Raw genomic sequence first — 15,199 nt, forward strand, 5'->3', positions numbered from 1 at the left:
CCGTCGTCACGTGTGAAGGGCGATGAGGGAAGTTTTTTGAAAACGCTCGTGTGGATGGCGGCGCCGCCGTCGTCGTCGTGGAGACGAGCGATAAAAATATTGTCCAAAGTCAGTTAAAGTTACTTAAAGTTCCCATTTCTTATTGAGAAAATAACTGATTGGATTCAAACTGGATCCAGATGTTCACTGGTGATAACACGATAACAACAGTCATATTGTGTGTGAAGAGAAGAGTTGAGTGAGGAACAATAATCTGCTCTGTTATTGAACCGTACATGTTCATCTTCATCGCCTCCTCCTCTTCCACTGCCGTTAAAAACCACCCAGGCGTCTTCAGGACGGCAATTTTTAATTTATTAAAGACACATTTTCCCTTTTCCCCGAGTGAAGAGGGTAAAAATATCCTCACTTCTACTCCAGTAAATGACGCGAGCACCTGTGGAGACGTCTCCCAGCCAATTTGAAACCGTCGCCGTGACGACGAGAGCCCCGACGGTGGTTTCCCGTCGTGAGAGGTGTGTGTGTGTGTGTGTGTGTGTGTGTGTGTGTGTGTGTGTGTGTGTGTGTGTGTGTGTGTGTGTGTGAAGAAACCTTCTGTTTCCCAGACTTCTAGGACCTTGGGAAAGGAACGTCCCCATTTTACACATATCGGTCATATGTCCTGATATGTCACATCAGACACGTATGTGTGTGTGTGTGTGTGTGTGTGTGTGTGTGTGTGTGTGTGTGTGTGTGTGTGTGTGTGTGTGTCCTCACCGCCAGCGTGGTCAGCACTATCTTCTCCACGGAGGAGAAGTACGCCTCCCACAGGAGCTGCGTCTGCTGCCGCAGGGCGAGGATCTTGTCCTGGTGGATGGAGCGCACCGTGGTGGGGATCTGTGGACGGCGGGCGGAGAGACGACGTCACGACACCCGGCAAAAACTCAACGTCCGACCTCCCATCCATGTGGGAGGAGCCTCTTATTTCAAGCGTGGAAAACAAAATGACTCCAACCTCCAACATGAGGCGTAATTTCACGGAACCTCCTGGTGTGAAATACGTTTGGAAAAGCTTCTCCTGCAGCTGTTGCATTATGGGCATTTTTCCAAACTCACCCTGCTAACATGACCTGGAGCAGTGGATCAATTGGTACTGGGCTGCCCAAGAAATAATTAATTATTTCCGTTGTATTTATTATCTGAGTTTGAACAATCTTTTAATTTGAAAAATGACCGGATTCTCTCGGTTTCATCTCGGGTCACTTGAGCGCCAAACATTTTACCCACAAGCTAGCAAAATGAGCAAAAAACAGGAAGTTTGGAAAGTTTCTTTTCGAAGGGGAAAAGACAGAAGAAGAGTCTACCACTTCCAAGAAAAAGAAAGTTTTTAACAGACGGTACCAGGAGTTCTACTTGATTCCCACAGACCAACCCGCTCTGCATAATATGCGGCGAACGGCTCTCTGATGAGGCAATGAAGCCTTCAATAAAATAAACAATCTAGGAACACCCCCCCCCCCCCCCCCCCCGGTCCGCAGTACAATTGTCAAACATTGACCGGTCCGCAGCGATAAAAAAGGTTAGGGACCACTGACCTGGAGGATAACGCCCGCTATCTTCAAATTGCACATTTTGAATTATTGTTTAAATTAAAAAAATTTTTTATTTTTTTAAATCAATGCAATTTGAGATGAAAAACTACCAAATGAAAGCAATTTGACTGTAAAATGTTGACTTTGATCTGTACGTTTAATAAGGAGCTTTATAAATAAAAGATCAAAGAGCTTTTTTAGGATTTACGTTTCTTTGATTTTTTTTTAATTTTTTTGATCTTAATGTAAAAGTAGCTTCACTTACATCCTGAAATCAGATGAAACCTCCGTGCACGTTCAATGCAAATAACATTTTATTTAAATCTGAGGGACAGGATGTTAACCTCGTGTGGTGTTTCGCTTTCAGTCACAAACTGAGGTTAAAAAAGGAACAGAGAAGCTGCAGTGATCGGAGATAAGCCCCTCTTGCGCATATATTTAACTTTCAGTGAGTTCGCGGACGAATCCGACACTCGTCTTCACGTCTGGAGCTGAACATCCTGTTTGTGAGGCGACGGTGGACATTTTGCTCACAGTGAGTCGTCGCAACACTGATGGAGCTCCTCCGTTATAAAACTCAACGTCAAACAATATTATTACACACTTCATTCAAATTAAGATTTAATGGGCATATAATTACTTTTTTTTTTAAATTTTTTTCCTTTTCCCCCCATGAAGTTCGAGCTATTCCAACCAAATCCATTTGCTCATTCTATTAATTCGCCCTCCCGTATATCAATGCGTGGCTTTGAGTGACGTTTTGAGGCGAGGACTGGAAACGCCGCTCCGCTTTCTTTTTCTGTTTTTTTTTTTTTCCCCTTCTTTTTTACGCCGTTAATGGAGCGTCAGGAGGAGGAGGACTAACAAAAACAGGAACTTTAACAGACACTGTGGGGGAACGGTTTGGATTTTGAGATTTAGAGGGACGGGGGGGTGAGATGGAGGTGGTGGGGGGGGTGAGATGGAGGTGGAGGAGGGTGGGGTATTTCTAGGCCGGGTGGTACCTGCAGCAGGAGCCTCTCGTCTCCCATGACTGCCGCCATGTTCCAGTCGATGACCTCTGAGAAAGGCATCTCCCATCCGTTACTCAGCATCACCGGGACACACGCCGCCTGAAACACACACACACACACACACAAACACACACACACACACACATGGTGATACAACGGCTCGACTTGATTATAATTGATCAGACTGTCAGTATTTTCCGCGGCGCTCGGTGGAGAGACTGAAGCGGTGAAGCGAAGTGGTTCAGACCACAGCTGAAGCCTCGGAATGCGTTTCAGGTGGAAACACAAATCGTTTTATGGCGTTTTCCCCTTCAGAAAAGTACAGGAAAATGGCGTCCGTTTACGCGGAAACAGCCGAAACGATGTAGTAAGCACGTGTAGCCACTAGTGGGCGCTGCTGATTTTTGTTAAAGAAGCTACACACTAAACCATCACAAGGAGAGCACCGAGACATCATATTTACATTTAGAATGTTATCATCACGACGACTTTCATCTATAAAACTACAAAGTCCCTTTGTTTTCATGATGTCGCCGTGTAAACGCGAAAAAAACGACGCATTTTCACTCAAAACACTGTCGTCGTGAACGGGACCTCAGAATAGTGAGGCGTCCCCCCCCGGACTGCTCTCTGTCGCCCCCCCAGAGGACGTCCAATGGAAACAGACTGATCAGATTCCAGGAGACAGATCTGAATCGTGACTCTCCAGCCCTCCCTGCGCCGCACGTCTTTCTTTAAATTCCTGTAAACAGAAAGTGAAATCCTATCGACACGCGGCCGCCGGGATCAGCGGGAGCAGCTCAGCTGCAGCCCGATAAACAGAGACGAGTCTGAACGCCAGATAAGCAGCCCAGTGGCTTACGGGCACAGATAGCAAGGATTTCAGCCCAGTAATGATAACCGATATGGATGCAGAGCGAAGATAAATGAATAATAATAATAATAATAAAATAACCCTCAGACGTAAGGAAGAGGAAGCGTTTATTCCCGGAGCTGCGACACTTGACGGAACCAAACGGGCACAAAAAAAAAAGTACTTGTTGTGTTTTGAGTTTTATTGGATTTGTGGGGAATCTTTCGGGAGCCTCGTTCTCCACGCGCCAAATGGAAATGGAACGATCCAAAAACGGAAACGTCGGGGTTACCGGGAGAGTTAATTACCTGGACGAGGTGAACGTTTGAGATTCCATAAAAAGAGAAGCTTGAATTAAAGAAGTAGATAAACGGATATAGAGGAGATGAAAAGAGGAACGAGGCTGAATGTGACCTTTGACAAAAGAGTGGTGGAGGGAGCAGCTGGTGTGTGTGTGTGTGTGTGTGTGTGTGTGTGTGTGTGTGTGTGTGTGTGTGTGTGTGTGTGTGTGTGTGTGTGTCCCCTGACAGTGAGATAAGTGCAGTAGTGTGGCGTGCGGTGAGGAGAGGTAAAGGACAGTGCAGCGCCGCTGCAGGAGAACTCGCCGCATTTGTGAAAATGGAGGCACAGAAGCAGAAGAGACACGTGAGGCGAGTAAAGACGACGGGCAGCAGGTGAAAAGGAGGCGAAGGAGGCGAAGGAGGCGAAGGCAGAGCCGACGGGCGGCTGGGGTTTGCTGCGACTCGCCATCGGCGCCACATTCACCTCCAATCCATTAAAATATACATGCAATTTTGATTTTTAAGCATCTTTAACAGCTCATTCATCTGTTCGGGCTCGTAATTTGACACCAGCCTCGGGATAAACGGATTCACGGCTAATATTGAGTCGAACAATAAGATCAGGTTCAATCAAGTGGATCTTTTAGGGATTCTGTGGATGTCTTGTCCTCGCCTGATTAGAATTAACATTTATAAAATAAACAATGACAAAAATATACAAGAGGAAGGTAAAAATATCAATTATTCTATATAAACACACATTTTTTAAAACTGATACATCTTAATGGAGATGAAATCAAATTTGCTTTAGTGCAAAACCATTCGCTATAATAATAATAATAATAATAATAATAATAATAATAATAATAATAATAATAATAATAATAATAATAATAATAATGCAATAGTAAAAGAGAAAATGTGAACAGTTAAAATTTGTATTGTCTTTGAAGCTATTAAACATGATATATTTCTAACAATAGAGAACATATAAGGATTTTTTAAAGAAAAACCACATTATTGTTTGAATGACACAACTTCCTGTTTCTCTTTTAAATATTTTTCCAAATTATTCCGGTAAGGTTTGGTTTTTTTTAAGTAAATAATTAAATATCTACTAAAACCATGTTTTACACGCGTCTCCAGTGAAAACGTTTCAGAAATGTTTACATGGCAACGTTTTGAAAACAATGTTAATTTACACCGCAGCGACAGAAACGCTGAAAATGCTGTAGTTGTCACTCCGGGCCACTAGGTGGCGGCGGCGTTTACCTGCAGCGTCTCCAGGAAGCGGAACGAGCCCAGTCGTCTGCCGCGGGGAACCAGGCAGAAGGTGGAGTTGTGGAGCGTCTCCTGGTAGTCGTACCTGCAGAAACACAAACACACACCACATCAGCTTTATTTTGAAAATGTCTATTTAAATTCCGTTAGTCTGCATTAAGTTTTAGGCCGCACAAGCACGAAGGATTGTTTTTTTGTTTTTTTTTCTCCCCGTCATCTCAAAATGACGTAGTACATATTTCCGGGCCTATAGGGGGCGCTGCAGCTCTGATACAGGAAGGAATAACGAAAACGGAGAAATCCAATTTGAGTCGTGGGGTGAAGAGGTCAAGAAGTGGGGCGACGACATCATCGTTTGTCAGCTGACGAGCGTCTTCGTCGTCCACACGCCGAAGCCGAGGCGGCGTTTTTTTTTTCAAACTTCTTTAATCTGGAGCTCATAAAAATTGTTTTCAAAATTAAAAAATTTAAAATCAGGCTCCGAAAACGCTGATCTGCAAAAAAACATGAATTATCGTCGTCGTGTGGACGGGGCCTTATTTTGAAAGATGCTTCACGTCTGTCAGCGCTTCTTTTCCAAAGAGATATTTGATTTCATCATTCCTGAAGCTTTACACCCCCCTCCCACACACACACACACACACACACACACACACACACACACACACCCTCCAGTGAGCTGTGTCTTATTGCTCTCCAAACAGGGTGATCAACCCTGCCAGGGGTAATGAGCTGAGAGTGACACCTGCTTCCACCACACAGCTGCCTCCGTGTGTGTGTGTGTGTGTGTGTGAGTGTGTGTGTGTGTGAGTGTGTGTGTCGACGTGCCAACACTGTAAATGTGTGTATGAACCGTTTCTGGTGACGCAGACTGCATCTCCAGGTGTCGCCGCTCCTGTTTTCTAACGTTTCCTTCCACTCAGCTGACGAGTTAACTAACGCAGAACTAAACCCATCAGGTCGTATTAAAGAATAAAAAAAATAAATAAAAAAAACAGAAGCGAAATTCACTTTCACTGCATTTTCATCACGCAAAGCTTCTGATTTCTGTGATTTTTCCCATAATTTTGGGTCGTTTTCTTTTTTCTTTCACAGTTTTAAACTCGATAATTTTATTTAATTGCAATGATTTTCTGAATATCTGCGTCTGTGTGAATTAAAGTACGTGTCGGCCTCCAAAGTTAACTTGAAATAAACCAGTGAAGCACATTGAGCTGCATTTCAATGTTTGGATGTTGACGCTGATTGACAACCCTGCGGTTTTTCTCAGTATATATAATATTTATAATGTTTGCTTTTCTCTATTTGTTGGGAAAGCAGAAGGAATAATGAGCCCTGGGGGCGTGAGGGGGGGGGGGGGGGTCAAGAGACTGGCGAGGCAGGAAATCATTTCTCATTTAGCCGTCGTCTCTACAAGGTGAAGGTTACAGGACACACACACACTTATTGACGCTGTGTGTGTGTGTGTGTGTGTGTGTGTGTCGTAGCTCACAGAGGAATGTGACAGTGGATGCTGATGCTGTCTGTTCCTGTGCATATGGACCGAGCCGACGGGTCAAAGCTGTAAGTCAAGCATGACACACCTCATCACGCACACACACACGTGCACACACACACACATACACACACACACACACACACCGTTCTGACAGTGATGTGGTTGGTGAGACGCTGCTTTGTCTCTTCTTTAGCCGCCCTCTAATAAAGAGCCGTGACACGACAACCCGTGATCAAAATCCCACCCTAACACACACACACACACACACACACACACACACACACACACACACACACACACACACACACACACACACACACACACACACACACACACACACACACACACACACACACAGACGCAGTGTGTGCAGGCGACAGCTGCACGCCCTCACATTGACGTCCCGTCACCTGTCGATGGAGGCGAAGAAGCGATCTTGGCCCATATTTGCACACCAGCTGTCTGCCTGGACGACGGTGTGTGTGTGTGTGTGTGTGTGTGTGTGTGGTAGCAGGGACTCATGTCACTGTGGGGACATGACATCTGCAGGAAATGATTTCAAGCCCAGAATGAACGTCAGCGTGATTTAATGTCGATTATTTGCTTCTTTTTCAAATCCTCAATTTTGTTAATAAACCAGATCGTTGCAAAAAAACGTGTCCCTGTGGCTCAGTGGGTGGAGCAGCTGACTGGTTGGGGGGGGGCATCCACAGCAGGGTTAAAAGTGACCACACAGGGACAAAACCCGCAGGCCTCGGGCCTCCTCCGTGGACGTGGCTCCTCCGGGGTTCAGTATCGACGAGCCGCCGAGGTTCGGCTGCGGCGGCGGCGGCGGATTCAGGGTCGCGTTGACGTGGTAACGGCACGCGCCGCTCCGTCGCAGGCTGCAGGGAGGGAACGCAGCCTCGCACATAAGGAATGACACTGCAGCCGGAGGTTCGGTGGCGTTCGGAGCGTCTGCTGTGCTTTCTGCGGTGGAAGGCTGACAACGGAGGAAACGTGGTTTACTTTAAATTTGCAGCGTGACGGCGGGCGGTTGATTGATAATTGTCAACTTGGACGGATGATTAAAGATGCTTGAAGAGTTTTTTTCCTACGTCTTTGTGGTTTGCATTTTATATTTCGGTCTTATCCTTGCAAGAAATGAACATCCCAAGTCCAATCAAGTCAAAAGAGAGATTATCAATCCATTTATAACAATACATTTATGCGGAAAAGATGAAAATTTTAAATCCTAAATTGGAGAAACTGCTGCTGCGTCCGTCCCTCGTGATTTGCTTTAATCTCAATAGAACTGGAACTGAGGTCTGGGAGGGAGGGAGGGAGGGAGGGAGGGACCCCCCCTCCTCCACCACCCCCCCGTCATACAATCCAACCATCACTTGATATTTTCCCTCCCACCTGCTTCTTCCTCCTCACGTCCACTTGATTTCTACTTTATGTTTGTTTCCAGTGGTCACTCTCTCCCTCCGTTTTGTCCTGGTGACCTTGAGCTGGCGGTGAAATCCTCCGCTGAGCTGCTCGCCTGAAGGCTGGCTCTGTATTTATCACAGGCCTGTGATGTGTGTGTGTGTGTGTGTGTGTGTGTGTGTGTGTGTGTGTGTGTGTGTGTGTGTGTGTGTGTGTGTGTGAGTGTGTGTGTTGCTGAGGCAAACAGACGGAGTGACTGACTCCTCAGACGCGAAGAGGACGAGGGGACGACCCCTCCGTCGCGAGCGACCAGAAAGTAGCACTTCTTCTTCGGGTGGCGACGTCCAACGCCGTCGCCGTGGCAACGCGTCATTAAGCGACCCTCGTGAGCGTCATTACACGGGCAACGCCGCGTCACCGTCGGAGACGGCGGCGACGAGGTGAACGAGGCCACGGAGGGAGAGCTGGACGCCGTCGGTCCACGATTGGTCCGTGAATAATTTACTCCCACGGGAGAGTCGACAAACACAAACAACGCCACACAGATTAGGATTGAATACACAGCTTTTGTTCAAACACGTCAGATAAGATGTGAAGGGTAAAAGAGATCAAGCAGATGATATTAAAGTGATATTAAGCTTCGTCTGCTGAGCATGTGCAGAACGACCATTTTCTACGTTTCTGCCGTTTCCAAGGAGACGAAGCCCGAGAATTTTCAGAAAGTGGCGTTTCCAGCAGCTCTGAGGGTTCATCCACACGACGAGAAAAAAAACCCACGAGGCTTCAGGGCGTGTAGTACACATGCCAGGCCTTTAGGGGCGCTGTGACTCACCAAACAGAAATATAGAAATTTAGAAGTAGATCCTACTCATAAATCTCTATATAACTCATAATTAGCATCATTTAGCTGCTGCAGCTTGTCGTCCCTGATTGTTGTGGTTATTTGATGACATCACGGGCCGCGGTGGGGGGAGGGGGAGGGGGAGGGGGGGATTACATCATCTTTTTTCCGCAGATGATCGTCTTTGCCCCCAGGGTGTGGACAGCACGAGCCGGGGTTTTACAATTTCCTCCACCCTGGGACCCGTGTTCAAAAAAACCTCGAGTGGACGACGGGACAGAAACATCTGGTTCAGGTGAACCAGGTTTCCAGGCGTGGACGACGGGACAGAACCATCTGGTTCAGGTGGACCAGGTTTCCCGGTGTGGACGACGGGACAGAAACATCTGGTTCAGGTGAACCAGGGTTCCCGGTGTGGACGACGGGACAGAAACATCTGGTTCAGGTGAACCAGGGTTCCCGGTGTGGACGACGGGACAGAAACATCTGGTTCAGGTGAACCAGGGTTCCCGGTGTGGACGACGGGACAGAAACATCTGGTTCAGGTGAACCAGGGTTCCCGGTGTGGACGACGGGACAGAAACATCTGGTTCAGGTGAACCAGGGTTCCCGGTATGGACGACGGGACAGAAACATCTGGTTCAGGTGAACCAGGTTTCCCAGTGTGGACGACGGGACAGAAACATCTGGTTCAGGTGAACCAGGTTTCCCGGCGTGGACGACAGGACAGAAACATCTGGTTCAGGTGGACGAGGTCAAACGGACAGAAGCTCCACAGCATCACAGCGACGTTACATCCAGATGAATCACCCCCCCCCCCCCCGAGGACGTCTGGCGGGTCTCAGATTGTCCTCCAGAGACACTTATGAGACACTGAGGATGAGAAACACCAACGAGAGCTGGTTCACATCCTCGTTTCCACCAAAAGGGCGAGGAGGACGAGGATGAGACATCCCAACGTGGACAAAAAGGTTAAGTGCTTGAAGTTTGCGCCACTTCCTACAGCGACGCCTCTGGAGTCCCAGGGGCGCACTTCGGTCCTCCCCGGTCCGTCTGCAGGCGGCAGACTCCCCCCCCCCCCCCCCCCCCCCCCAGGGTGATGAAAACACAGAACCTCCCGCGGCCCCGGAGAAACAGATCTAATTTAGTGCTTGTTGAGACTGTTGTTCCATTACCTCTGCCGCCCTGCTGCTAATTTCTTTGTCTGCTGGAGTCGGTGGAGGAACGGCTGGAGGTGTTTCTCTGTGCAGGACTGAGGGGGGGGGGGGTTGTGTGACTACACTCCGGAGGTATTGTAACCGAGGAAGCAGAGAAGGAGGGAAAAAAAAAAAAAAAAAACCCCAACAGATCTGGTAGATTAAAAATTTATGATGAAACCGACCTGCGTGGCTTTCAGAGGGCCCGGCGGTGCGTCGAGGAACATAAACGTTATTTACCGGCGTGGATGTCGCGTCACAGATGTGCTCATTTGTCTTGTAAATAACCGGCGAACAGACTCCGGACAGATTCCAGCGGTGATTAAACAGGCGCCTCCTCATAAACACTAAGCGTCTAAGTTGAAGCATATTGTCGTGTGCGTTCCCGTGAGGATGCGACAGATGTGCGGGCTCGGCGAGCTGGGTGGGGGGGGGGTGGAGGGGGCGGGGATCCTGACTATAAATGAGATGGTGTGTGTGTGTGTGTGTGTGTGTGTGTGTTTGATGCTGATGAGGTGTGTGCACATGAGGCAGGTACCTGGTGAGTAAACGAGTGCGTCACTAACACCCTTCACTTTCCTTCGGCCTGCAGCCAAACGTAGGAGTCTCCATCCAGATGTGCGCCCCCACCCCACACACACACACACTCTGCAGCTCATTCATTAGCCTAATCAGAGCTCATTAAGCCGGCTTACACGAGCCTGAATTAACTTCCCTGCCTGCGGAATGACCCGGAGGTCTGCGCCGCCAAACAAACACGCTTCCTGCGGTCCGACCCCCCCGAGGTCGGAGAGCTGCAGCGGAGCGACGCGGCCGCAGGAAAACCAAGAATGAAAAAATAAAAACAAACAAAAAAAAAAACCACACGGCGGTTACCAGCAAAACCACACTGAGGGGAAGGCACCGGCGCCAGTTCACACTTTTAATCCCCATTTCCGGCGGTTTGCAGCGTCTCTCCCTGCAGATGGCCGCCCGGCGCCACCGCCTCTCGCCGACTCCTTTCCTCCACGCCGCCACTCGCTCAGGGAATAGTTGAATTGTTGGTTCTCCTCTCGGTCTCATTGCGAGGTCCCGACCTCGCTGCGCAAACTTGCCCCGAGACGACGGCTCGCGCCGGAAACGCAAATAAAACTGGACCCGACCGCGAGAGCCAAAAAGAGAATGTTCTTTCTCTTCTGCATTAGCGACGCCTCTGGGAGCTTCACTACACACACGTACATGTTTGGGTATTTTTATTTTAGTTTGACTTAAAAAAACAAAACATCAGGGAGTTTAAAAAATGTTTAAAAAGTTTAGCGTGAGAGAGCAAACATCGCCCACAACGTCCACGGATGAATCTTCTTCCCTGCAGGTCGTGAGGTCACCAGCAGCCCAGAAACAGAATCCAGAGGATCCTGGTCCGTCACTAACAAGGTCTGACCTGAGAGGCGGGAGGAGGCAGCGGCGTGCCCAAAGGCACCGAGGCTGCTGGGAGAAAGAAGAGAAGAAGAAGAAGAAGAAGGAGGAGGAGGAAGAGAGCAGAGGGGCTTCCTGGTTAGACGCCATGTTTTGTTGTTACGCACACGGGCAGGAGCGATTATTATCGTGTAAACCGACACCCAGAGCGCCGCAACAGTTTGAATTTGCAATCACGTTCCCAATCTGACAAACTTCCTGCTTCGACTTGTTGAGTCGCGGGGAAAAGGAAAGGAAGAAAAAAACGAACATCAACCAGAAAACTTGAAATGTGGGATTGTAAATATTGACGATGATGCGCTTGTGACTGACGATGATGCCGGGACCGACTTTATCCAGGACGACTGCTCCGGTCACAGAGCAGAAATGGACACCGGGTGTTGACTTTATCCCTTTTAATAGAATCAGCTGGCAGTACAGAACGTGGATTCCCGACGAATGATGAATAAGTGAATGTATAACGAATGAACGATGAATGAACGATGATTAATGTAGAATGATGATGAATGGCGAATGTAGAATGTAGAATGGTTTTCTGTAACACATGAAGAACGTACAAATCAATAACCGGTGGTAATAATACTCCATTGACTGAATTAAATCCCTTATAGTGTCGCACTCATGCAGAGTTAGCCGATTAGCATTAGCTTCATTCACATCCGAGCTAAATGACACAGAGCTCTTATTACTACCAGAAAACCTCCGTTCAACCAGGACGTAACACGAGGACCCCATCACCTGACTGGGCTGTCCAAAATAATGCCCGGCGAAAAAACCCCTATTCTAACAGAACACACAATACGCTTCACAGGGAATTTGTAACAGTAAAACTCCCAAACGAGGTCCAGCCAGCTGAACATCAAAGCCGCGACGTAAAGAAAACCTGGACACTGAAACCCGACGGAGGGAATCAGACGAACACGTCCAGCTCACGTCTCGCCACAGCTGTCGCTCCAGATGTGGCTGCAAAACGAAAAAAACAAAGTCCAGTCTCGTCTCTACAAACACACACACACTGAACCACGCGCTCGTCCAAACCGCAGCCGGGCGCCGCCGCCGCCGCCGGGCGCCGCCATGTTTAGACGTTAGAAACAAAACATGTGCCGGAGCTAAAAGGAGAGCGGGGGATGAAAAGCTACCGAGGACGAGACAAATGGAAATGAGTGACTAATATCTACATTATTCTGTGTTAGAAGACTAAAAAAAAAAAAAAAAAAACATCTGGAACATCTGTCTCGTCTGAAAGGAATTGTTCTCTTACGTCATGAAAAGACTGGTTCCAGATTTTCTCCGGACCAGGCGACAATAATCCCAGTTTTGGGTGCAGATTTTGCAAATTAACTACTAAAAGCATTATTTCTCGTCGCTCTCGCCCCAAAAACACCTGCAGCAGCAGCGTAATCCTTCAGAACTGACCGGCCCTGTGGCGCACGCACCCCTAAAAATATAACAAAAATCTCTGCAAGGTCATTTTTATTCTGCGAGCGGCGTCCTTCACGGCTAATGTACATTAAGCCGCTCCGTGCCGCCGACGCTCGTCAAGAGCCTGAATGGAAAGTCGCCGGTAATTCTGCTCCGCGGCGCCGATTCAGAAATAACCGGGTGTCAGGAATTCCGAAGACGTTCCGCTAGTTTGCATCGCTGCTCTGGATCCATGTTAAATGAGAGTCGAGGCAGGAAGGGGGAAAAAAAAAACATGGTGGCACACTCTCACATGGTGCAGACTCACACTTATGATCATCGGAAACTTCTGAAACAGTTCAAGTCAGCCCAACATCCCCCCAACACCCCCCCCCCCCCATGCAAAAGCCTGAATATTTCACAAATACCCCGATAACAAGAAATCTTCCCGCCGCGATACTAATTCACTACGACGGCTTTATCTTTGCAATCTTTTCAATTTGTCCTCTCAGATTTTTTTTTTTTTTTCATTTTTTTCTCGCCGCCAAAACAGATGGAGGCAATTTTTCAGTTACATTCAGTGTCTGCCGCCGTCCCCCGACTGCACGCCGGCTCTCCGGAGGGCGGCGGCGGCGGCGGCGAGGCCGATTGGAAACCAGGTGACGTCTGTTCTGCAAACGCGACGGGGGAGAGAGAGAGAGAGAGAGAGAGATTGTTGTTCTGCGATTGGCGCCTCGCCGTGTGATCTCATGGACGTCGGACGCCGTGGACGTCCACTGTGAGAGACCAGCTGTGCAACTCCACATGTCCCTCGGGACGCCTCGCTGTGCACGCCAGCTCCCATGTGTGTGTGTGTGTGTGTGTTGATACGTGTTAGACAGTCTCAGATTTAGACGTGTCAGCACATGCTCCGCGGCGGCCTCTTTTTTTTTTTTTAACGCTGACACGTTTTGTCATCGGAGCCACTGAAAGGCGGAGGAGGACGCCGTCGCCGACACGTCCTTTCATCTGACGCACCATGAAAACGCTTCAATCCGTCCACGTCCACATCAAACCAGCTGCCGGCTCTTTCACAACAAATCCTCATCTGGACGCCTCATATCCACGTTAACACACACACACACACACACACACACACACACACACACACTAATGCCACCGGCCATCATGGCGGTCCCATCTGCCGGACTAGACGAGCTCAACTCTTCCTCCAATAGACGAGTAGGAACCTAATCTCACCTAATTTCTTGTCCCCAACCCACAGCCTAATGTATTCCCCCGTGAAGATTCCTCCCAATCTACATATAAAGCCCGGCCCGGAGCCACCTGGGTCCCCGAACACAACGCCACCAAGGAAACCAAAACGCAGCCGCGGCGCCGCTACCAGCCCCCGTCAGTCGCCGCCATCGCAAGAATTCGTAGCAGCGGCTGTGGTTTTTCCGACACGCACCGGCTCATCCAACGAAAAGGTTATGTTTTGCGCGTGTTTGTCACCCGAAACGCACGAAACTTTCAGGGAGGGTTTGTCGACCAACCGATTGGACTCTGGGACGCTAGCGGCTAACCGTTTCCCAATAAATCCGAAAACAACTGTGAGAAAACGCCCCATACAAAGCGGACTAGAGGGGAACCTCATGGAGGAGATCGGCGTCTGTTGCCATGGAGACAATCTCCCCCCACCACCTCGGTGTTTCACACAGTGACGTCGCTACCGGACAGGGGAGTTAGCATCAATACAAGCTAACGGCTATCATGCTAGCGAGGCTAGCGAACGGTCTGCGTTCTACCGAGCGTAGCTCTGGATCGCCATCAGTCTTTATTATAGTGAATTATGAGAAAGTTAGAAAGCATGTCCCGCTTTAATTTGAAAAAAAAACAACTTGCCAAGTGTCCAGAAACACACACACACACACACACACACACACACACACACACACACACACACACACACACACACACACACACACACACACACACACACACTTATTTGAGAGTGAGATTGACATCACCATCAAACACAGTGTGTGTCAGCACCGCATGACACCGAAGAGCAGCAGGATGTCGGAGACACTCAATGCTGCTGGTGTGTGTGTGTGTGTGTGTGTGTGTGTGTGTGTGTGTGTGTGTGTGTGTGTGTGTGTGTGTGTGTGTGTGCGTGGTAGAGGGAGGAGGTACAGCTGTCAATCACAGCACAGAGGCGAGCAGAGCGATACGCTACCCGGCGGGTTCATCAGTACCATGTGTCAGTCACACCCCGAGATCACATTGATTGTCTGTCGGCAACCGCACGTGTGTGTGTGTGTGTGCGTGTGTGTGTGTGTGTGTGTGTGTGTGTGTGTGTGTGTGTGTGTGTGTGTGTGTGTGTGTGTGTTTGGTCTCGGGAGTGAGATATAAAGGAC

The 15,199-nt window shown here is 48.6% G+C and overlaps 1 protein-coding gene across 1 annotated transcript in view; it reads right to left on the reverse strand.

Annotated features, from left to right (window-relative positions):
- Positions 1 to 15,199, reverse strand: part of ext1b (exostosin glycosyltransferase 1b) — a 78,195-nt gene that overhangs the window by 29,810 nt on the left and 33,186 nt on the right. Inside the window, exons 2-4 of the mRNA XM_080515813.1 lie at positions 4,991 to 5,084; positions 2,576 to 2,683; positions 757 to 876 (exon numbers count right to left, since the gene is read on the reverse strand). Coding sequence (XP_080371939.1) covers positions 757 to 876; positions 2,576 to 2,683; positions 4,991 to 5,084 — 322 coding nt within the window. The remainder of the gene's footprint in view (positions 1 to 756; positions 877 to 2,575; positions 2,684 to 4,990; positions 5,085 to 15,199) is intronic.

The sequence above is a fragment of the Blennius ocellaris genome, assembly GCF_963422515.1.
Source record: "Blennius ocellaris genome assembly, chromosome: 20".
In the NCBI taxonomy this organism is placed as follows: domain Eukaryota; kingdom Metazoa; phylum Chordata; class Actinopteri; order Blenniiformes; family Blenniidae; genus Blennius; species Blennius ocellaris.